The sequence below is a fragment of the Helianthus annuus genome, chromosome 15 (genome assembly GCF_002127325.2).
Source record: "Helianthus annuus cultivar XRQ/B chromosome 15, HanXRQr2.0-SUNRISE, whole genome shotgun sequence".
Classification (NCBI taxonomy): domain Eukaryota; kingdom Viridiplantae; phylum Streptophyta; class Magnoliopsida; order Asterales; family Asteraceae; genus Helianthus; species Helianthus annuus.
The window spans coordinates 172208321-172232771 of NC_035447.2; the positions used below are offsets into that span (position 1 = coordinate 172208321).

The 24451-nt window shown below is 36.8% G+C and overlaps 2 protein-coding genes and 1 long non-coding RNA gene across 4 annotated transcripts; 1 reads left to right on the forward strand and 2 right to left on the reverse strand.

Annotated features, from left to right (window-relative positions):
* Window positions 1-8410: 8410 nt before the first annotated feature.
* LOC110914642 (KH domain-containing protein HEN4) lies at window positions 8411-10145 on the reverse strand. The gene is made up of 4 exons (XM_022159426.2): window positions 10141-10145; window positions 9689-9835; window positions 9548-9557; window positions 8411-8893 (listed from the first exon to the last, which is right to left on the reverse strand). The coding sequence occupies exons 1-4, from the start codon at window positions 10143-10145 to the stop codon at window positions 8444-8446; spliced, it is 612 nt and encodes a 203-aa protein (XP_022015118.1). The 3' UTR covers window positions 8411-8443.
* A 1666-nt stretch (window positions 10146-11811) lies between these two features.
* On the forward strand, window positions 11812-13756 carry LOC110912987. Of its 2 annotated transcripts, none has more exons than XR_002578323.2 (5): window positions 11812-12003; window positions 12100-12144; window positions 12870-13023; window positions 13097-13393; window positions 13547-13756. It is a non-coding gene; the product is annotated as an uncharacterized LOC110912987 (long non-coding RNA). The 2 variants fall into 2 exon arrangements; XR_002578322.2 differs by having other exon boundaries at window positions 11818-12003; window positions 12870-12996.
* Window positions 13757-14378: 622 nt separating this feature from the next.
* LOC110912986 (cytochrome P450 90A1) lies at window positions 14379-20610 on the reverse strand. Its single transcript, XM_022157840.2, has 8 exons — window positions 20049-20610; window positions 18721-18870; window positions 18362-18607; window positions 15905-15991; window positions 15741-15819; window positions 15472-15578; window positions 14851-14969; window positions 14379-14764 (listed from the first exon to the last, which is right to left on the reverse strand). The coding sequence occupies exons 1-8, from the start codon at window positions 20580-20582 to the stop codon at window positions 14617-14619; spliced, it is 1470 nt and encodes a 489-aa protein (XP_022013532.1). The 5' UTR covers window positions 20583-20610; the 3' UTR covers window positions 14379-14616.
* Window positions 20611-24451: the final 3841 nt, after the last annotated feature.

The following is a 24451-nucleotide window of genomic DNA, read 5'->3' on the forward strand; positions in this document are numbered from 1 at the left end:
CGGTAGTGGTCTGTAGTTTAGATAATGTGTGAAGGTTAGAGAGAGAGAGAGAGAGAGATAATTAACGGTAACGACGTCGAAGAGTAGAACGGATAAAATTCCGATATTGGCGCCGATGTCTTTGAAGACGGAGACGGTGTCTAGAGTGGTTTGATCGTAATTTTGAGTGGATTTGAGGGTGGAAGAGTATATTCCGAAGGTGTAGGAGGCTCCAGAGCTGCACTGGATCCATATGCTTGCCACCGTTGCTAACATTAGTGTTTTACATTTATAATTATAACAGAGGCGTGGTATGCACACGCCGCCTTGGATGGAGGAGATGTGGGTGCACTTGCTCGATTTTTGTACCTGGAAAATGGTGGTCGTGGGTGGTGGGGTGAGTGATGTGGCACTAGGTTGTGGCAGGTCTGATTTCAATTTGGAGGAAATGTGAAGGACTAGGGTTTAGGATGGTTTATATTGGGGTAAAAGATAAGCGGATTAACAAATTACATATCTACCCTCATATGACCTGCACATGTTCTTATTTAACTGAAAAAATAAACTGGGTTAGGCCTAAAGGACATAACGTGTAGGATTTTGAAACATAATGTACAAAACCTATCAATTTTAAAGGCAAAGGACACAGCCAGTAATTTAGTGTATAGATAAAAGACAAAACTTGTAATTTACTCAGAATTCAAGTATCAAATGAATGTGTAAAACTGAATTGATTAATTGAAAACCTGAACCATCATACATACACAACCATCATACATATACAACTACAAGCCATCATACAATGAGAAAGATTAGGAGATAAACAGGAGAATCTAACTAATTACAATTGACTATCTTATCTCTAAATACAATACATTTAAATTTATATATACCACAAAAATACTGGCGGCAATATTTGAGCGGGTCACTTAACCCTACAAGACGGACGAACCAATAGTGAGACCAATCTTGGAGATTAGGAACTGAAACCGTGGTCATAGAAGTGGCTTTGTGAGGACATCAACTTGCTGAGTGCACCCAAGCTCAATCAAAACTTGAGCTAACCATTGAACTTCAGTTATAGTAGAAGCAACCGTTTGGAATTATGCTTTAGTAGAGCTACGGGCTAGAGTGCTTTGACGTTCGGAGCTCCAAGAGATAAAATTATAGCCAAGAAGACAACATAACCGGTGGTTCTATGATAGTTTTCTTTATCGCCCGCCTAGTTGGCATCCGTAAAAGCATGCAAATTAAGTAGAGACTATTGTTGAAGTAAAAGACCTTTGTTTAAAGTGCCTAGTAAATATCTTAACAACCACTATAAAGTTGTCTAATATTAATAGGTGGGGGCATGCATGAATTGTGATAGATTGTTTACCATGAAAGTATTGGAAACCAGACCTTCTTCAACTTAATCAAACAACAAATTTAATAAGAAAAACTCTTTACTTAAAAGTGAAGGTATATAAACCCTAAACTATGATCCCGATATATACTAAACAATATACCTTGGAGAACAAGTAAGATACTCCTTTAAGGAAACTAAATAATAATAAAATAAAACTACCATAAATAAACTACCTAAAATAAACTAAACTATTTAACATTCTCCAACTTTTGAGTATTGACAAGATGGGAAAAGATCAAATAGAAAGATTAATTTCGCTAGGAAGGATAGGAAGCAATAAGAGGATGACATGTGGCAAAGGTGAAAAACATAAGGAGGGGTATTTTGGTCAAAACTCACCATCATCAAAAAAAAACCCAGCATCTGCAATTCATTTCTCTTACCCGCATACTCAAATCCACCATTTTCAAAACTATAAACTACCACATCACAACCAACTCCACCACCTCCACCACCACCACCACCACCACTACGACCTACGATCGCCACCATCTTGCCGGAAACTAGATCTGAAACCACCACCTTCAACCACCTGTTGGGTATTTCAGATCTGACACCATCATTCCACCATCCACCGCCACCAGTTTCCCCACGATGTATTAGAGTTCTTTTTCCGTCCACCGTCGTTAATCAGAGTTCTTTTGTAAGTTATGTTATATTTTATTTTTATTGCGTTTTAGTTATCAAACCTCAATTGCGTTTTTCACCTCATTATGTTTTAGTTAGAGTTCTTTTCATTTTTGTTCTTCTGGATGTTAAAACAGAGACATGGCCATGCTAAAATAGAAGCATGATCATGTTGGAACAAAGGTATGACCACGTTAAAACTCATTGCGTTTTAGAACCTGCAGTGCAAAGAACATGATCATGGTTGGACAGAGGCATGATCATGTTGGAACTAAGGCATACCCATGTTAAAACTACATTGCTTTTTAGAACCTATGTTAAAACTCCATTGCTTTTTAGAACCTGTAGTGCAAAATATTGATTTTTGTTTCATTGCGTCTTACAACCTGGAGTGTAAAGAACATGTAGAAACATGGTCATGTTGGAACAAAAGCTTGACCATGTTAAAACATGGCCATGGCCATGTTAAAACTTCATTGATATTGTTTTTTAGTTTTATTGCATTTTACAAGCAAATAACATGATCATGCTAAAATAGAAACATGGTCATGTTGGAACAAAAGCATGACCATGTTAAAGCATAAACATGGCCATGTTAAAACTCCATTGCTTTTTAGAACCTACAGTGCAAAATATTGATTTTTGTTTTCATTGCGTTTTACAACCTGAGGTGCATAGAACATGATCATGCCAAAACAGAAGCATGGTCATGTTGGAACAAAAGCATGACCATGTTTAAACATAAACATGGCCATGTTAAAACTTCATTGCTTTTTAGAACTACAGTGCAAAATATTGATTTTTTGTTTCATTGCGTTTTACAAGCAAAGAACATGATCATGCTAAAATAGAAGCATGGTCATGTTGGAACAAAAGCATGACCATGTTAAAACTTAAACATGGCTATGTTAAAACTCCATTGTGCAAAATATTGATTTTTGGTTTCATTGCGTTTTACAACCCGGGGTGCAAAGAACATGATCATGCTAAAATAGAAGCATGGTCATGTTGGAACAAAAGCATGACCATGGCCATGTTAAAGCTTTATTGCTTTTTAGAATCTGTAGTGCAAAATCTTGATTTTGGGTTTCATTGCGTTTTAGAATTGGAGTGTAAAATAACATCAAAGAACATGATCATGTTAAAAGGTAAGCATGATCATGTTGGAACAAAGACATGACCATGTTAAAACATAAACATGACCATGTTAAAACCTATTGCGTTTTAGAACCTTGATATTGGATGTTGGAACAGAGGCATGACCATGTTAAAACAAAGGCATGACCATGTTAAAACAAAAAAATGACCATGTTAAAACAAAGACATGACCATGTTAAAAGAGAAACATGACCATGTGAAACCCATTGCATTTTAGGTACGTTTTCTTCATAATTTGAGTGCAGAGAACATGATCATGCTAAAACATAAACATGATCATGTTAGAATAGAGGCATGACCATGTTAAAAATAAATCACGACCATATGAAGCTCGATTGCGTTTTAGAACCTAGGTTATAGTGTGTTGTTCTATTCATTGCGTTTTACGCATCTGGGTTTTCGAATTTTTTTTCAAAAGTATAGCAATAGTGTGCTCGTTTTAAAGATAAAAAAACGCTCATCTTTATGGTGTAATTTTTATAAAAAAAATATTGTCGTATGAAAAAGTTATTAACGTTTTAAAAACGATGGGGAATTGGAGGAGAGAGAAACTATTGACTTGAATGGACTAGAATACCATCAAACTAACTCACGCGCCTCTTTTTTTTGTTCACTTTCACCCATTTTAATCTCAGCCATTGATTAATTAAATTGATGGTCAAGATTACTTCCTAGCCTTCCTAGCAAAATAAACTTCCTAGTATATCCTCACCCTTGACAAGATTAGTTCTGACAATCACCCCTAATCTTGTCAAGTTCCTCCTAGGTCTGGAATACTAAGTAAGACCCGAAGTTATTTCACCTTAATACTCAGTATCTTGTGTTCGCTTTGCATCAGTGCCTTTGCTGCAACTGATACAACACCGCACCCCTTGTCTTCCGACTCCTTTGGGATCACACCCATAACTTGTCCAAACACTTGAACCAATAACCACAAACAAGGCAACATCCTCTTTCTTCAATCTTGATCAAGCCCGCTACTTCACCACCTAGCACTGCACTACACCTGGGTTTTCTCCTTTGATCAAGCCTGCAATCACTGCTCCTTGATTGCTACGATCCTGCTGTTGTTGATCACACAACCTTAATCACTACAACCTGCTCCTACCGTTTGATCAACAAACCTTCTTACACCTGCCTTTTGATCACAACAACCTTTTTTCTTTCCCTTTAATTCCCATTGTGTGACTAAATAAAAAAAAAACCTCCTTCGTTCCTTTAACAGCAACAAAGACCCTTTTTTTTTATTTTTCAAACTCCACTAAAGGACAAAAAAATTGCTACTCCTTTTTCTTTTAATCGAGATGAACAAAAAATCATCCTTTTCTTTATCTCTTTGTGCAACTCCCAGATATCATTTTCTTTATTTTCGTTCATGTAAGTTAAACCTAACGAATTTCTTCAACTCTCAATGGTCTTGATCATCCCACTATGATACCAATTGTTGGAAACCAGGCCTTCTTCAACTTAATCAAACAATAAATGATACCAATTGTTGGAAACCAGACATTCTTCAACTTAATCAAACAATAAATTTAACAAGAAAAACTCTTTGATTAAAAGTGAATGTACATAAATCCTAAACTATGATCCCTATTTATACTAAACAAAACCTTGGAGAACAAGTAACCTACTCCTCCAAGGAAATTAAATAATAATAAAATAAAACTACCATAAATAAACTACCTAAAATAAACTAAACTATTTACCATCCCCCAACTTTTGAGTATTGACAAGATTAGTTCTAACAATCACCCCATAATCTTGTTAAGTTACTCCTAGGTCTTGAATACCAAGTAAGACACGAAGTTCTTTCACCATAATACTCAGTATCTTGTGTTCGCTTTGTATCAACGCCTTTGCTGCAGCTAACACAACACCCCAACCCTTGTCTTCTGACTCCTTTGGGATCACACCAATAACTTGTCCAAACACATGAACTAATAACCACAAACAAGGCAACATCCTCTTTCTTCAATCTTGATCAAGCCCGCTACTTCACCACCTTTGAAGTCTGCTGTTGATCCGATCTAGCACTGCACTACACCTGGGTTTTCTCCTTTGATCATGCCTGCAATCATTGCTCCTTGATTGGTACAGTCCTGCTGTTGTTGATCACACAACCTTATGTAACACGTGTACCATATGTGTAAGCAATAACAAATGCTCACTGTGACCCTACATCTATAATCATGTACCATATGTAACACGTGTAATGTCAAACGATATGTATTAGTACGTAATTACGTTATAATAACTTTTTTGATTGTATAATGTTTTTTTTTACTAAAGTTATGCTTATTACGTGATTATGCATTCGGTACAATGAGAACTTAATTGTTTTATGCTACTACGTGATTAGATATGTAATATAAGTTATTACGTGATTATAGATGTAGTGTTACATTTGAGCATTTGTTACTGCTTTGCACACATGATAGTGATTATTATATTGAGTATTTGTTACCACTTTTGCACACATGGTACGTGATTCTAGATTTTGGTATACATTGAGTATCTAGTATGTGATTTAGATATTCATTGATCATTTACGTGATTATAGATGTAATGTTACATTGAGAATTTTGTTATTGCGTGCACATATGATACGTGATTTAGGTATTCATTGATTATGTTCCAGTAATTGATTATGTTCTAGTGTTTTTCTTCACAATAACTATTTGATTTAAAAGTGTTTTTCTTTACAATGACTATTTGATTTAATATCAGATGCTTAAATATAAAAATATATTAGATTTTGCACACAAAAAAGTATGCTTAAAGTGATTATAAAGTTGAATCGTGTCGGGTGGCGCCCCATGCCACCTAGGCATGTAATAATTTTGTTTTTGACCATTAAAAGCGGTAATAATTTAAAAAAGATCTTTAAATTTTATCCCCAAAACCCCTATATAAATCCCCAATCTTCACTATTTTTTTACAACTCACCACCATTCACACCACAATTTCAAAAATCTTTATCATATTTTCAACTTTTTTTATGACGAACCGATGGAACAGGGAAGAGGAGATTGCTTTGGCTACCATTTGGGTGCATGTTGCGGAGCAAGGGCAACCTCCAGATCATCATTCTACTTGAAACACACTTTTTAAGCACTTTCGTCAACAAGTTGGTGCAAACAATTGTGACTAGAATCACATTACTTTACTGGAAGGTTTGTTTTGATGCGAGCAACTTGCGGACTTTTCGAGAGTCTCTTTATCATTGCCTCGAACCGCAAAGAGAGCATAACTGGAGAGCAAGCGATTGAGGTGCTCATGTGGAATACCAACTACATCAGGGCAGAACCTTCTTGCATCTTGCGGGTTAGAAAATTTTGCGTGTCCATTTTAACAATTAAGTCGTTTGTTTTAAATAAATTTCTATGTATGGTTTTTAGTTAAGTTGGGTTGTAATCTTTTTTATTCACTAGTACAAAAGTGATCAAAAGATGCTATGAGTGTTTTAAAAAAATGCGGTTACCCTCTCTAAACCGCATCTTATGTTTGTTTTGAATAAAACATGAGCAAGAAGATGCGGTTCTTATATAACCGCATCTTATAGGTGTTCTAAAAAAAATTAAGAGCCAATAAATGCGATTCTAAATCCGCATTTCTTGATATAAAGGTTATAAATAAAAACTATTAATAAAAAATAAGTATTAACTAAATGAAGTATTGATTAATAAATAAAGACTTAGAATAAAAATTAGGATAACTAACCATATATGTATGATTCATTTTTTCTATTAGGGTTTGTTTGGTATGTGGTAATAGAATGGACGAAGGAATGGAATGGACGAGGTAATGGAATGGACGAGGGAATGCAATGGATCATTACTATTGCATGTCTTGTTTGGTTACCATGTGTGAATGGAATGAGTTATTATTGTGTATTATTCGGTAGGCAAGAATAACGGAGTAATAAAAGCAGCGGTGAGTGGTGGTGGTGGTGGTGGTGGTGGTGGTCGGTGGTAGTGATTGTGGGTGGTTATAGGTGGCGGTGGTGGGTGTCGGCGGCGGCGAAGGGTGGTGGTGGTGGCGGCGAGTGGCGGTGCGGCGGCGACGACGAGTGGTGATGGTTGCAAGGTGGTCGTTGGTGGTGGGTGGGAGCAGAGGTGGCGGTTGGTGGCGGTGGCGGCGGTTGGTGGTGGCGGTGGTGGTGGCGTCGACGATGGTGGTGGGCGGCGGCGGCGAGTGTCGTTAGCGGTTGGTTGCAGCTGCGGGTGATAACGGTGGCGAGTGGGTGGCGGCGGCAGCGGTGGCTGTCGGGGTCAGGTAGTGGCGGGTGGCGGCGATGGCGTCGGTGGTGGGTGGTGGTAGTGGTGGGTTGTGGCGAAGGTGGTGGGTTGTGGTGTTGTTGATGAATGGTGCAATGGGGGATGGAATGGAAAAAAAAAAAAACATGGGTGGTGGAAGGAATGATTTTGAGGAAATGGAATGCATTTTAGAATGAGTGATTCCATTCCACTGACCAACCAAACACACTTTTCTCCATTCCCTCGTAATCATCCATTCCATTCCACCTCACATTCCTGCATACCAAACACTACCTTAATAATACTAAACAACAAGATATAAAAAAAGGTTTTCGTATTAACAATAATAACAAATAAATAACTTTCATATAATAAACAAATGTATTTTATGATTACAAAAATTATTATTTTTCGTTATTGATTTATTATGTATACAAGTACATACTTATTATTTAGAGTTAAATGCTCGGATAGTCCCTGTGGTTTGTTTTTTTTCACCTTTAGTCCCTAACTTTCTAAAATTACAGCTATAGTCCCCAACTTTTCAATTTACGTTCCCGGATAGTCCATGTGCCTAATATCAGTTAGTTTTTTCAGTTAAGCGGGTGTTAAATGACAAAAATACCCTTTTCCTTAAAAAGGCCAAACCACACGGACTATACGAGCATCTTCTTCATTTTTATTTATAAAACCCCACCACCATACTTCATCTTCAACCTCCACCCACCATCACCGCCACAGTCACTCTCCACCAATTGGGTGACTACAGATCCCACCATTTTAATTTGATTAATCGCCACACCGCCTTTACCGATTACGCCACCGATGTTCGCAGTTGGACAGATCAAAGACAGAAAAATTCCTTTAGCGAAGATTCGTCCGTCGGACCCGCGTAGAAACCACCTTCACCCTTGTATCCACCGTAAGCACCGAGTAGTTGAGTTAAACCCATAAACGATGCACCTCCGGGCGGGCCCGTAAGTGAACCACCCGACGGGTAAACATTAGGTGTTTATGATGAAAGCAAGTGCTGTGAACGTGACGGATTATCATGAAGGCGAGCCGCTATTTGGAAAAGTGCCGTTCTAACGTTAGACGGTTCGCCAGATATCTGCACAAGTTCATCATTGCTTAATGCATAAGCGGGAACGTGATTATCCTTCAGGGTCCGAATTTGAGAAGCGGTATCCGACCGTATAGTTTGAACTATCTGTCCACCTTTTCCAATAATACAACCAATCTGACCCGATGGCACAAGAAGGCGCACCGTAACTTGCAGTGCTTCCTCACGATTACTATCCGCTTCAGCAACAACTTTGTCATGCACTTTGAACATAGCGTCCGTTTCCGGACACACACGGTCATCATTCATATCAAAATCATTCGTCTCCTCACTCGTACTGTGGACAGTGACCACACGTTCACCACACCCTTGAACCGTCTCACCGATTCTAATTTTCGCCTTGGTTTTAGATCTCAGCGGCGATTAATCAAATTAAAATGGTGGGATCTGTAGTCACAATTGGTGGAGAGTGACTGTGGCGGTGATGGTGGAGGAGGGTGATAGTGGGTGGAGGTTGAAAATGAAGTGTGGTGGTGGGGTTTTACAAATAAAAACTGCCCGGATAGTCAATAAAAATGAAGAAGATGCCTGGATAGTCCATGTAGTTTGGCCTTTTTAAGGAAAAGGGTATTTTTTTCATTTCACACCCTCTTAACTGAGAAAACTAACTGATGTTAGGCACAGGGACTATCCGGGAACGAAAATTGAAAAGTTGGGGACTATAGCTGTAATTTTAGAAAGTTAGGGACTAAAGGTGAAAAAGGGGCAAACCACAGGGATATCCGAGCATTTAACTCTATTATTTATATATGTACGTACTTTTACGTGTATACAAGTACATACTTAACACATACAGGTATGTGTTAGTGTACGTATCAACGTACCGTCTGATGATGATTACGTTTTCTTGTCCATGTGGTTTGTTGAAAACAACAAATACAATCCATTAGTTTAAACATTCCTAAAACAGTCTCTTTACTTTCACTTTTGTAATAATTATAGTTCAACCTCACTAACGTCATCCAGTTATTCTCTTAGTTTATTTGAAATGACCATAATGCCCCTGTATATAAAATTAAATTTGAAATAAATAAAGAGTTAGTTACGTTTTCCGTCCCTGTGGTTTGTTGAAAATACCCATTACAGTCCATTAATTTAAAATTGCCAAAACAGTACCAGTATCCTTTATTTTACTTTTCACTCTCCATTTCTTTAGTTCCTTCCAGAACATCACATGCTCCGACTCCACAACTTTGTTCCGACGACTCAGTTTCACTACCGCTTCCTTCCATCATATCACCGTCAACCGGATCTCCGTCGTCACCTCCACCGGCGCCAAATCTATCTCCGTCAACGGTTACACCAGAATCGAAATCACTGACCTCCTAACTTCCCCCCATCACATCTGAAATTGCCGGCTACCTAATTTTTCCTTCACAATTGACGTTGATGGGAAACCTTGAGGCTAACCCGAAAACGAAAGGATGAGATGAAGGCTGAGCGGTGCCAGGTGTAGTGGTCGAAATGGGTAGAATTTATCGGTATAAAAGGAGTTGGCCGATGATTTGTTTGAAGATAATGGCCATCTTGGTTTAAAAAAGCGTGCCTTAAGCGCGCTTAAGCGCAAAGCGCATCTAGGCGCAAACCCCATCGCCTTGCGTGACATAAGGCGCACGATGTACATAAAGCGCAACTGAGGCGCACTTTTTAGGGTGAAAATTGACCTAAAGCGCAACTGAGGCGCACGCTTTTTGTACATGGGGTGTTTCTATGCTTCTGAGTGTTGTACAACAGGCTTTTTATGCTATACATTTATGTTTTTTTTTCATTTTAAAACATATATAAAGCTTAATTATAGCTAAATCATAGGTATTGGATGCTAAACACTTATGGGTTATATAAAATAAATTATATAATCACTTTGTGCTTTGCGTACGAAAAGCTCACCGCTTTTGCGCTTCGCTTTTTAAAAATCGGTTTTAGACCTCATCGCTTTTGTGCGCTTCCCGCTTTTTTTAAACTAAGATGGCCATGGGGTGTGGGGGTAGGAGGGGTGGTAGTTTGATGACGGTGGTAGGTATAATGGGTGGTAGAGGTGGTCATCGTTCAAGTATGTGTGTGTAGTGGTGGGAGATGTTGAAGATGAATTAAGTGGAGAAGGTGCGGAGCCGGAGCAGATGATATTCCAGATGCATTTGAAGAAACGAAGAGAGTGAAGACTAGAGCAAAGGATAGTAGATAGATGAAGTTGTTAATCACCATTGTTAGTGAGTTGAAGGTGGAAGTTGTGAAAGTACTGGTACTATTTTGACAATTTTTAAACTACTGAATAATAGTTATTTTCAACAAACCATAGAGACGAAAAACATAATTATCTCTTTATTTATTTATATTGTAGTTTAATAACAAGGGCATTATGGTTATTTCAAATAAACTAATAGAATGACTTGATAACGTTAGAATAACTTAAGGGTATAACAATTTTTTAAACAACCCTAGACGTCGAGTCTTGTCCTGTACGTCCAGTCTTGATAATATGAGTTTTTTTTTTAAATTAATATTAGTGTTTTTTATAATTAATATTAGTGTTATTGAACTTAAAAGAGAAAATAAAAAAAAAACAAAATAAAAAATATACGCTGCGTACTGGGCAAGCCTTAGTGTGGTCCAAAAGACCATTTTAGCCCGGTGTTGCCCCCAGTCTAGCCCTAACTCAAGGGTATAATAGTCTTTTAAACAATCTTATACGCTCAGTCTTGCCCTGAAGTTTAATATTAAAAAAAAAAAGAAAATGGCAACTTACCATTTTAGCCCTAAGTGTGTGAATATGTAGACCCTTATATAACACTTTTTGTTACATTTTGAAACATATTATATTATTTAATATACATTATAATATTTTTTGTTACATAAATGAGGATTATGCTAAGACTATGGGGTATGGGGTGGGGTTGGAGAGAAACGCCCAAGTCACCATCCCGGGTGGGCTTGGGTTTGAGTGTGGCCCCTTGGGCGGGAGTTTAAGGCCGGAAGTGGGGCATGCTAGCGATCCTATGTGGCCGGCTCTTATTGGCTTGTTGGCTAGGGCATAGCGGACCATGTTTAAATTTTAGATTTTTATTTTTTTATTTTAATACACCTGGCCAAGCCACGCCCCGCCATACCCCTTTAAAATTGGTTTTTGGTCTTGGATGCCCCATAGTTCATGTGTCACATCATGCTCGTAACACACGCCCCACCATACCCCACGGTCTAAAGGCCGATAAATAAAAGGAAAACAATGAACAAGTGTTTTGTGAAAATTTTATTGAAATTTTTAGTTCTCCCGCTCTACCCCAAACTCATTTTCATCTCCCGCTCAAACTCATCTTCATCACCCGTTCTACCCCTCTTTCTTATCAGTTCTGCAATGGTCAGACCACCACTGCCGTCATCTTTATCTCCCGGCTCCTTCTCGATCCATCGCCACGCGACACCACTGACGCACCTCCTCCAATTCGAACCACCAGGTTAAACCCCCTTGATTAAACCCGTTACAATGTGCAAAATCTAGGGTTTTATTTTAGCTTTTAACGACCTAATTGAACTTAGTTTCACTTATCCAGGTTCTTCTTACAAAATACAGGGTTATCACTTTCCAGATTATCCAGGTTCGTCTTATTCTAAGCATGAAGAATGATAGTTGATCAATAATAAGAAAATACCATGTTTTTCTCTTCAACTTAGAAGCAAACTGTTTTCTTGATTGGTGTGTATGTGTTTGATGTTTCTAACTTTCAGAATTTGTATCGCGATTCTCTTATTTACCTAGTTAATAGATCCGTCTCATTTTTAAATTTGGGGATATTTAACTTGTCTGTTAGTGGATCGCCTTGAATTTAACAAAATGGTAGGGTTTTTCTTTCTGCGAATCTAAGTTAGAGTGTTGTGATCTTGTTATGGATGGTTGTTTCTCAAGAAGGATATCCTTTATCTAAACACTCTTTGTGATTAATGGTTCTTCATGTTGTATTTATTTGTATCTGTTCGTCTAGGTATACATATGTACTAGTATATTTTTGTGTATGTATTTGTCAGGTTAATATGTGTGTATATGCATTATTATTTTGTTAAGCTCTAACACTTGTCGAATTTAATTTAGTTGTATACTCGTATCTCAATAAAAAATGTCATCTAATAGAGGATGATAGTGTTAAAATCATTGAAACTGATCCTCAATTCATGTGGTCACAGTTAGAGGACAGTAACATGAAATTAATTTATAACAACATTATGTTATGAAATAAGCTGATATAGATTGTTGTGGTGGTAGTGTAGATGGATTAATAATAAATTGAGCGAATAAATTGCTATTTGTTCTCTTGTTATTGGTTAGGTGTTTGAGGTATTGCATTGTTGGGGGTAAAAAGGCACTTGAAGTTGCTGATTTTGGTGGTGATAATCTCTCTAAGGCGCTTGAAGACGCTGATATTGTGTTTTGCAAATATGTTTTCTAGACTAATGTAATCTTCTTGTAACTTGTCTGTATAGTAAGTTTCTTCTTTTTCCATTTATTACTGTCATGATTTATGCTAATATTAAGCGTATGTTATGCTATTGTAGGTTATTGTTTTGGGGCGTGGCTAATCAGAGCTGACTCGAGGGGGATAGAAGTCAAGGAAGGGCTTTGCCCCCCACTTTAAAAGGGCCCATAAATTAAAAAAAAAAAACAAGTATTGTAATTTGGGTTTCAATTGGAACATGAACTCCTGAACTCTTGAATCAATCGGAAAGCATGAAAAGTGGCGGTTGTTTTAGTGTTTCAAGCAAAAATTGAAGAGTCAAAACTCAAAAACCTAACTTCATGAAGACGATCACTCATCTATGCTTTTCAGTCGTTGTTCATCTCTTAGCTACAAGGTTCGATTTTCATTGCTTTTGCTATGTGTTTGCCGTATCTTCAAGAACTGTTTGTTTTGCTTATAATAATTTGTTTGTATTGAGAAAGAATTTGTTCAATTTCATATGTACTTGTAAGCTTCATTATATTAATTTAGTATTATGTTTTGTTAGGTAATTTCTACGATTCTAGTTGGAAGTATGAATTGAAGATGTTGGTTTGGGTTGGACGTATGAAGGGGTCGGTTCAAGAAGTTATAGTATATCATTTTCATCTTTAGAGATATATGTATTTGTGTTACTTCGAAACTTTTGTAATTTTGTGTTACTTTGAAACCTTTGTAATTTATATTCTTGGATTATATTTTATTGGTTTTAATTTTTTATATTTATTTTCATTTTTAGATAATTTGGTTATAATGAGAAATTTTAATAGAATTTCTTAAAATTTGAAAAAAAAAATATTTTTCTTGCTTAAACCCCAAGAGATGCGGTTCTAGAACCACATTTCTTGATTATATTGAGAAAAAATAGTTTTTGCTTAAATTGTCAAAAGATGTGGGTCTACAACCGCATCTTTTGGAACCGCATCTTTTGACTTATAGCTATAAGATGCTTTGCCATAAGATGCGGGTCTAAAACCGCATCTGATAGCCAATTTACCCGCATCTTTTAATCATTTCTGTACTAGTGATTCTAGTTTAATAAAATGTTTTGTTTTGTATATTGTTGTGATACTTATTTTTTATATAATATTTAATAATTTAAAAATATAAAATTAAAAATAACAATCGAGTAAGGATGACAGAGGCTTTATGGTGCTTTATCTCACTACAAACCAGTTAACAATATAGCCCATGTCTAGTTGACACTGACATGATATTTACGTGACGTAGTAAAGCCTATAGGAGCTTTATCCGACACATATCATTGGATCCATATTTCTGTTTCGCTAACTTTATTTTAATTTACCCAACCTTTAAATGCATTGAGGAATTACAATTCATTACAACAAATTTACTCAAGTTATCATCATGCATGTTAATATTTTAGCATCCATATTTGTGTCTCCACCTCAAAGCACGGCCAACATGATTTATATGCTAGAACATGTTTACAAAAGAATTAGCTCTATTCAACATGACTTTTTCATGTGAGAAATGAGGATATAAAACAATATGTGAATATATAATATCCTAAACTTAAATACTGAAGTTCTCGTTACATATCATCGCATCTTAACTTCAAAATCTTGCCCCGCTCAAGCTTTCCTTTTCGAATTCTTTACATGGCTTGATTGCTTTACTACGACGTTTCACGATGATCGGATATCGCTTCTGAGTTCTTGTTGTGGGGAAAAACACCAATTTATCATCTTCTGCGGGCTCCCAACTTTGAAGAAACAAATGTAGTTAGTTTTAAGTTTGGGACCATAGAATCATGTGTGAAACGAATGCGAAAAAGTTATTATTCTTTACCTAAACCGAGTAACAAGATGGTGAAGAAAAACCGAGAGCGCGACTCTGGCTAGCTCATTCCCAGGGCATCTCCTTGGCCCTCCTCCAAATGGCATGAAGTTTGTTGGATTTGAAGATTTCTAGTTATAAAAATATTTACAAAAATGAGAATATAACAATTTAAGATACAATGCAATGAATTCTAGGCTTAAAAAGTGTGAGAATGCATAGGAATTGATCGATATGCATCATGTTTTGGAAAGAAAAAACACCAAACATAACAATTTAAGACACAATGCAATGAATTCTAGGCTTAAAACTTAAAACACCATGCCAAGAACGTTAAGTAGTGTGTTTAAGTGTTAAGCATTGTGTTTTAAGTTTTAAGCCTAGAATTCATTGCATTGTGTCTTAAGTTGTTATGTTTTGTGTTTTTCTTGCCAAAAAAAAAAAAACCCAAAACATCATGCCTAAGTCCAAAACGTTATGCATACATGTCAATTCCTATGCTTTCTCACACTTCTTACGAAAAATGCCATTTTTACATGAACCTCAATATATATATATATATATATATATATATATATATATATATATTATAAATATGTAGGAAAATGAAGAGGAGATGAGTGGGTCATGTACCTGCCATCTCCAAGGATCAAAAACTCTAGCATCATTGAAATTTTCTTGACCAAGATGAACTGCCCGGAGTGAAGTGAACACTTTGGATCCTTTAGGAATTCTATAACCTAGGAAAAATATACATCCTAAACTATTAACATATAGCGACATATGTTTGATATACGTTGTAGGGTAGCGCTATACAACATGGTACGAGAGATTATGTTGTACAATACACTCCTTACAATATAGGTATACAGTAGGACAATGGATCGAACTCATGAGCAAACCTTTAATGTCAACGTCTGCCATCGTTCTTCTGAAAACGCCGCTAATAATGTTGGAGACTCTCAATGTTTCATTAATCACCTGTAACATATATAATCCGAGTTACATATTCGCAAATAAATTTGTCGCTTTTTGAAATGCCAATAATGTTTAATAGATCTCTTACGCATTGTGTGAATGGCATGGATTTATAGTCTTCCCATTCGAGAGGCCCTGAGTCGGTCTTTCTCACTCGAATTTCATCTTGTTCTTTCTGTGAAAGATTGACAACCACATTAATCATAAATATAATTGTAAGAAAAACTTCTTAAGAAGTTTAAAAGCTACATAAAGATTAGTAAACCATAGTTCTAAAATTTGTTAACGAACTATGACAAAGCGAGCATATTTAAAAGTTGTGTATCACTAATTTTGGCATAGTTAACATGTTAACATGTACTAAATTCTACATCACTAACTTCTTCCATTGTCTATTATTATTACATTAATATATATTTTTGTGTCCCCACCATCCGACTATCGTCTTCCACTTCTAACACCGTTGACCGTCAATGTTCCTCAAGAGATACCATTTTGCAACAAAACAGTGAGGGTGAGCTGTAATTGTTACAAAAGTGAAATTACAAGGACTATTTTAGCATTTTTTAAACTAACACACCTGTAATGATTATTTTTAACAAACCACATAGACTAAAAACGTAATTAACTCAAATCTAAATATATGTATTTGCATGCTACTTTTCATCAGTCAATAACCAGAAAACGCGACCCCGCCATTGAATTCCCTCTCGTTTCTTACTTCGAGTTGAAATATGTTACTATAAATTATAACTTTATGCTTTCAATACATAGCTTGTTTAATATTTTTCATCGATATAACTTGAATGTTTGATAGAAAAAAAAAAGGATTAATGCTCGATTGCTCGATTCAAACATCCTAAATCCAAGTGTTTTTTTCCTGAAAAAGGTATGGATTTATAGGTCAAACTAGGTGTGAAGTGTTACGCCGTCCTATATAAGGGACGATAAATGTACCTTAATTTCCGAGCCACACGATCCCCCATAATATACTTTTTTTCGTAACCTGCATCAGATTCTTTGGTCTCTAGTCTGTATTTCACTATTTTTCATTTGCCAACAAAAAGATCTTTGACTTTAGATTTTCTTGTTTCTTTTTTTAATGTTTTTACCATTATTTTTTTTGAACGGTAACTTTCTTTTTTAGTGACTCAATGTCATACCATCTAAATAGCGGTTCTAACCAAGATCTGTTCAGACTATGTTTTCTTAACCGGGTCCACGCTGGGTTGGTCAGACTTGGTTACGACGTTTCCCCGAAAACCGTACTGCCTCCATACGAGATGCCTCGCTGAAGTAACAAACGGATGAAAACCGGGGTGTGACTCAGGATCGAACCCCACTCGGTGGGTTTGTCACCATCATTGCCCAATATCCAATCCACCTCAATATGACACAAGTAAGAATTGAACTTAAGTCTTCATTGAAAAACCCAACTCTTCTATCAGTAGGTAGGTTTGTTACCATTAATTGGTTCTTATTTTCCCCACACAATGTCTTATTTATCATTCTCATTTACTTTTTATATATATTTGTATTTGTATGTGTATGTAAATGTAAATTTATGTAGTGATATTCACTTGTACATCTTTTGTCTTAAAAAGGATATAATGATTTAATTTGATATATTATAATAAATGACCTTTTACCGAATTAGAAAAGTCCGTTGATCATGACTCTTGAGTAACTTAGTTCCAATTGGATTTCCTTTTTGAGGAGAGTTTTGTTAAACAATTAGGAACAAAGAAAATTAAAAAAAAATTTGAATAAATTTTATGAAAAATATGAAGCCTAGTTTACTTTTATATAAACTCCTAGCACCCTAAGAGCATTCACATCCAAACCATTAAATTATACATACATTCCACTAAAAAACAACTCCTATATCAATATATTTCCACTAAAAACAAATACTTTTTCTCTCTCATTTCAATTAAATAATATTATCATTACATTTTTCTCTCACTTCAACTCACAATCACTTTCAAAACATATTAAAAAATTATAACGGGTGAACAGTGTCCCCCCAAATATACAGATGAACAGTAACATTTTCTCTCTCCTCTACTCACAACCACTTTTTATACCCTTTATAATATAAAAACCCATCCTCACATAATTTGATGGTTGGGATGTGAATGCTCTAAGGGGGCAAATTGGATCGGCATGTTTCGGGTAATACGCGGCGAATCGACATCTTCCACTCCTTGGGCTTCGGCGAGTCGTGGTGTGCGGCAAAGAGGTTTGCCACTTTGTTGTTGACGCCGAAGGTGAGAGAGTGAGACGCTTTCCAACATTAATCAATCACATATTTTTTCATTGTCTTTTCTAATTTAGTTTACAAATGGTTTTGACATTAGAGGCATATTATTTCTCGTGATTTGACAAGTTATGACTAGTAGTGAAAAAGCTAATATGATGCTGATACGAACAAGGAAGGAGTTGTGCTGCTCTATTTTAGTTAAGTAGTTAAACTTAAAATCACTTATTGAAAAGACGTTACGGTTAAAAGCAAGCAAAATAAAAAAGAGAGACCGAACCGAACCTTGAGTTGAGCAAGAGCCAATGGTGTGTCGGTTAGGAATTTAACTGCAAGGGTCATGGTAGTTGATGTGGTGTCATACCCCGCTACAAGTAGAGACACCAAAAAATCCACAATTTCTTCGTCTGTAAAACCAACTCCACTGTCAAACAATGCCGCCAACATGTCGTTTTTCTTCGTCCCTCTTTCACTCTCTCTCCTCCTCTCCCTCACCACTAAACTAAACTCCTCCGCCACCCTTTCTCTCGCCTTCAAAAACAAAAAAAAAACAAAATATAACGGTTCGCCTTTTTGTTAACAAAACTACATAAAAACTATTATTTTATTTTTATTAAAAATATCCACACTTAATTAATTAATACCTTTATAGCACGACGGTATGTGATGGAGAACATTGGAATAGGAATGCAGAAGAATCCTTCAATGACTCGCATATAAATCTTCCTTAAATTCTCGGTCCACTCACATGGCTCGATGCTCAATAGTTGCTTTATTGTTAACTCAAACGTTATCTATGCAATTTATAATATAATTAATCAATAAAAAAATATTATTATCCTATTTATTTGAGGATAACATAATTGATCCAAATCAAATCAAGAATAATTATGCCCATAACACTTTTGAAAGAACACATGGAATGGAATATATGGAACCTTCCAAGCATGAGAAGCACTCACTACATAAGATCATAACATATAACACATGCACATGATGTTATTATGCATTCTCATGTTTCATTCTTTACAATTTGGATATTTTTTAAAACATATCAACAACTTTTAATAGTTTAATATATAAAAAAAGTTTAAAACTTCTTATTTATAACCATGCAGTGGCGAATCTTAAGATTTCCGACCAGGGGGTCAAAAATGTATATACCCAAAAAGTTTCTATAAATCCGGGGGATAAAAAACGTGTATACCAAAAAATTTCTATACGAAAGCTAAATACTCTCCATTGGTGAACGAAAAGTTCCGGGGGTCGGCCGCCCCCTCCCGCTCCCACTATGCTACGCCCATGTAACCATGGGAACCTGTTAGGCTCTGTTAATACTCTGCTAACCAACAAGATCAGATAATTAAATAAATCTTAGTTTGTCGGTTGTCGTATAAAACGTCACGGTTAAATTGTTCTAAAAATAGAGAGAAAATGAAACCATGTGAGCGAGTACATGAATGTTCTTCTTTAGCCGGATTGATCGATAGTCCATTGTGTAAAATTAGTACAATCAATGCAAAAAGTACAACTAAAAAAATATTTTCTTTAAATTAGAATATTTTCTTTAAATGATATAATAAAATGAGTTTAAAGATACTTAAAAACCGAACTAAAATATCTAGATAGACAATGATACTAGTAACCATTCTAAAATGAATTCTAAAATATTCCTCTTTCCAAACTAAAAAGAAAAATATATGTTAAGAATCATAACACGTGGGTATATGATAACACAACTTTCATATACGACTTTAGACTCAAAAATCACAAAAACATGCAAATCTAACAGAAATTTCAAACCAAGATTACGAGAAATTACATATAACATGACAGGGAAACAGGCAACAAGCTGTGTGTCGTAACCACATCTCAATGGTTGAGAACAAGACTCAAAAGTTTAAAAAAAAGGACACCAAATTTATTGCAACAACATAAAAAGGAGTTAGTGACTAATAAGTAAAATAAGTACCTTCTTTGCTTCCTCCATGAGTAGAACCCGACCGGTCCACGAATCCAAGTTGAGCCGGACCAACCGGTCTATATCAACCAACAAATGGTCCTTAATAATAGTAGAGTTAGCAAAGCTCATGGTCAAAGAATGCATTCGTCTATGAAGACAACCTCTCATGAACAACAAAGAGTGTTTCCCAACCAAGTTTGCTATCGAACCGGGGTAACTCGACTCGAACAACCGGCCCTCATTCTGCAAAATGAACCGGTTGGTTTCCGGGTCAGCTGAGAAAACGGTTCGCTCACCGAAGACATGTGTTGTGAAGACGGTCCCGTATTTTTTAACACGTGAGTCGATAAAGGGTTCAGGGTTCTCGGTTTTGTAAGCGGATATGAGTTGGAGTGTTTCTCCGATGAATGGTAAACCGACGGTTCCTGGAGGATGGTGGGTTTTCCGGCGGGTGGCGGTGGTGGTGACTCGTCGGAGGAGGAAGAATGTAAGTGTAGAGAGAGAGAATGTGAAGAGAAGAGAGAGAAGGAAGTAGTAGTCCATTGTTATTTCGTTTATTTTGTGTGTTTTCTATGGGTTATAAAGTGAGTGATGAGTGGTGAGTTTGGTTTTTATTTTTATTTTATATATATTTTTTAGGAGATGTTGCATCTCTTTTACAATTGATTTTAGGTGTACATATTTACACACCTTAATGCCTATTTCCATACCTTTCTAGACGTTTCGTATAGGGCTATACGAGGCGTATAGGGTTTCTTTTCCCGACCAGCTTCTGCACCTCGTACAACGTCACATCAATCACATCAGACGGGGAGTCTAGGCCTGTACGAGGACCAATATGAGGGTGCTTAGACGCCTCGTATAGGTCTATACGAGGCGTCTTGCTGACTGATTTGACTATGATGAGACTATGTGTCTGACATGACTTAAAGGCATACGGGGAGTCAAGAGCTATACGAGGCGTCTATATCTCACATAAAATGCAACATACAGTGCATTCTTGGTCCACACCCGAGCATTCAACAAACACTCACATTCACACATTCTGTTTCTTCTTGTATTTATTCGAAAGACACTCTTGTTGTTTGTATTTGTGTTCTTATCATCCCGGAGTATTGAAATGTCATCATATTGGGACGACAACTATATCTTCGGGTAGTATTCTAGCGACAACTGGGGGCACGAAAGCGTTCCGGTAATAGTTATTAGCTTAAATGTTTTAATTACTTGTTGTTTTAGTTTATTATTTACTAATGATGATACGGTTGTCTATTTTGGAGGAGTCTGGCGTTCCCGATTCTAATGAGCAAGAGGAGGTTGTGTCTAGTATACAAGGAAACAAAACAGCTTGTTTCTGGATTTGAACAAGCATCCTCCTGTTGATGAAACAACCCATGTAGATGACTCATACCATGCTGGTGGATACGGAGGAAACGGTGTATACGGAGGAGACGGTGGATACGGAGGAGACGGTGGATACGGAGGTGTCACACCCCAACCGATGGCGGAATCATCGGGGCATGGCACTGAGCGAAACAGATTGTCCAGAAGTTTCCATAACAACTATCATTACCATTCAATTTGTATAACACGTCCCATACCGTGCCTCAAATGGCAAAACAAATTATTACAAATAACATCTAGTCAAATATTCTGTTTCGACAACTCAGATTTAAATAAAAACAAATAAATATTGTTCAAATGCTCCTAAAGACCCAGTCGGACAAGATCTACAGACAACTATGCTCTAGACGCTTGTTCCTGACAGACAACTATTTTTTGGGGGCCTCTAGAGCTTTATTCTAGCCTCGCTTTCCTAGCAAGCAAACATCTTAAACACCTGTCACATACGTTAAAATAAAGTCAATACATATAATGTAAAGGTGAGCATACAAGTTTGATAATAGCATATAGAGTTCGAATAGTTTACGCATAACCAGCACGTACACAGAAGAAAACGAAGCATGTTAATTATCGACATGGATCTATCGATACCAATGACTGCGGGTTGACTGTCCGAGACAGTTCGCAATACATGATTACCACCATAATCCATGCAAGTAATTGTCCTTAACAACCCCCGTGTGAACGGGTGCTGAGTCCAAACTATAGTACTACGTCGTTAAGGCAGGTAGACAGCGTTCCACGTGTAAACATAACAACAAGCATTCATTTAGTCACATAATACATGCGAAACGGTTAGCGTTCAAATAGTTTGAGTAGTGTGATCGATTGTGTTTTGATATAAGTAATGTATGTAACACCCAAAAGTGCTAAAAGCAAAAAGGGATCGATCGGCCAGCAGGCTCGATTGGCTGGACTGTTCGAGTGGATTGTTTCTTCCTTTGAATAGGATGTGTTCGTATATGATGGTTTGACCTTTTGAAGTTTTCGTTGTAGTATTTGAGAACACTGAAGTGTCCTTACCTTTCAGGTCGATCGATCGAACGGTCTGTTCGATCGGCCGGCTTAACCGATCGGTTAGGAACCTCCAAAGTGAGTCCTTGACGTGATGTCGTGGTCACAATCAAATTTAATCCCAATAACAACTATATAGATAGTGGCAAGTGGGTATCGAACACAGGGAGTTTGTGGAATATGTGTTATTTGAAAGTTTATCTAATTTAACTAAATTAATCTAATTGCAAGAGAAATGAAATTCAAGAGTTGGTTTGATTGGATTGGTTTTTAAAACTAAAAATACTAAGTAATTTGTGAAATGAAAGTTGAGTTTGTAAACAATTTGGAGACGAATGACCATCCTAAGTTTCCGGTTTGTTTCAACAATTGTGCTATCATCCACTAGAAAGAACTACATAGACATAGTTCATGCATAATTACTTATTGTGATGAAAGGGAACTAAGTACTCAGATTTCTAGAACGTGAGGTTGTTACCCGATGACCAATCAACCCTTACCCAATCCTAATTCTACCCATGATATCTCGATTGCCAACGGCACCAAGAACGTATGGTTTCAAACTAGAATATCATAAGAATCAACACTTTACAAATAAGCAATCACACACCATGATAAACAAGACATAGATAGAGTTTACCATTCTAGAAATTATGGAATCAAAACATAATTGTTTCATGCAAACCTTTAACCTAGGATGACCATAAAGAACCTAGCCACTCATGGCTTGGACAAACATTGTAGCAAAATAGAAGGAAATTGTTGTTTACAAGAATCACCAACAATAACTAATGAAAACTAGATGATTAGATAGTTCCAAGATGATGTTCTTTACTCCCAAGTGCCTCTCAAATACTTCCCAACTCGTTCTAGCCAAGTAGTAACCGAAATTGCATGATTAGAGATCATAAATCCCCATCAAATGGCCAATAAATGCGAAGGTTACACAATTGGATCAGTCAGCGCCATAAGCTACGTCGCATGCCGTAGCTTACGGCGGTCAATAGGGTCAGAAAGTCAATACAGCGCCGTAAGCTACGCCAGGTACCGTAGCTTACGGCACTCACCATATCCTTACGGCACATGGGGTCTGTCTTACGGCAGACATCTTGGCACTTGGTGTGGGGGCCGTAGCCTACGACAGAGGCCGTAGGTTACGGTGCTGTATCTTCTTTTTCCTCATTTCTTCATTAAAAACTTGATTTTCTTCACATCTTGATTATGCCATCTTCCCACATCCATCTAAGCTTCCTAATTCCAGCATCTTGAACACTTTAACACCTGTATATCAAATCATCTAGTGGGAACCAAGTTCAAGCGATTAACCGAATAAAGCATGGAATGTGCATATATTTAGACCTTTTAAGGGTTGTCCCACGGACCACCCGTCACATCCCCACACTTACCCGTTGCTTGTCCCAAGCAACCTATTCAAAAAATATTTTCAACCACAAGAGACCAATGGTGCAAACCAAGCTAAAGTGCCGTCCTTTTACTAACTTTCAATCATACCGCAAGACACACCCCTCACACAACTCTCGGTGACAAGAAAAATTAGCATGTTATGCTAAACCACTCAACGCGTGTATGTGTGCGTGTGCGACAATAAGCTTGTATGAGAATCAAGTTTCCTCCTAACAAATATTTAGCATGCTTTTGAATCAAAGGAACTTACGGGTTGTAACGGGGCTAGGTGCAAAGGTAGGAAAATGGTGGAATACATATGCAAGAGCTAATTGATTAGACCAGGTTTTTATTTCTACTACTAAACAAAGCAAACATCAACTATACACACAACTTCTTTTACAACTAAATATTTTTTTTTCCTTTTTTTTTCTTTTTTTTCATTTTTTTTTCATAACACATAAAACTCAACAATATATACAAGAACATCAACAATCACAAACTAAATTCCTAAACCGAGTCATCTCAATAGGGTATAATTTATATAAGAAGTAGGCTTTGGGTTTCAATCGAATGGTTTAAGGCTCAAA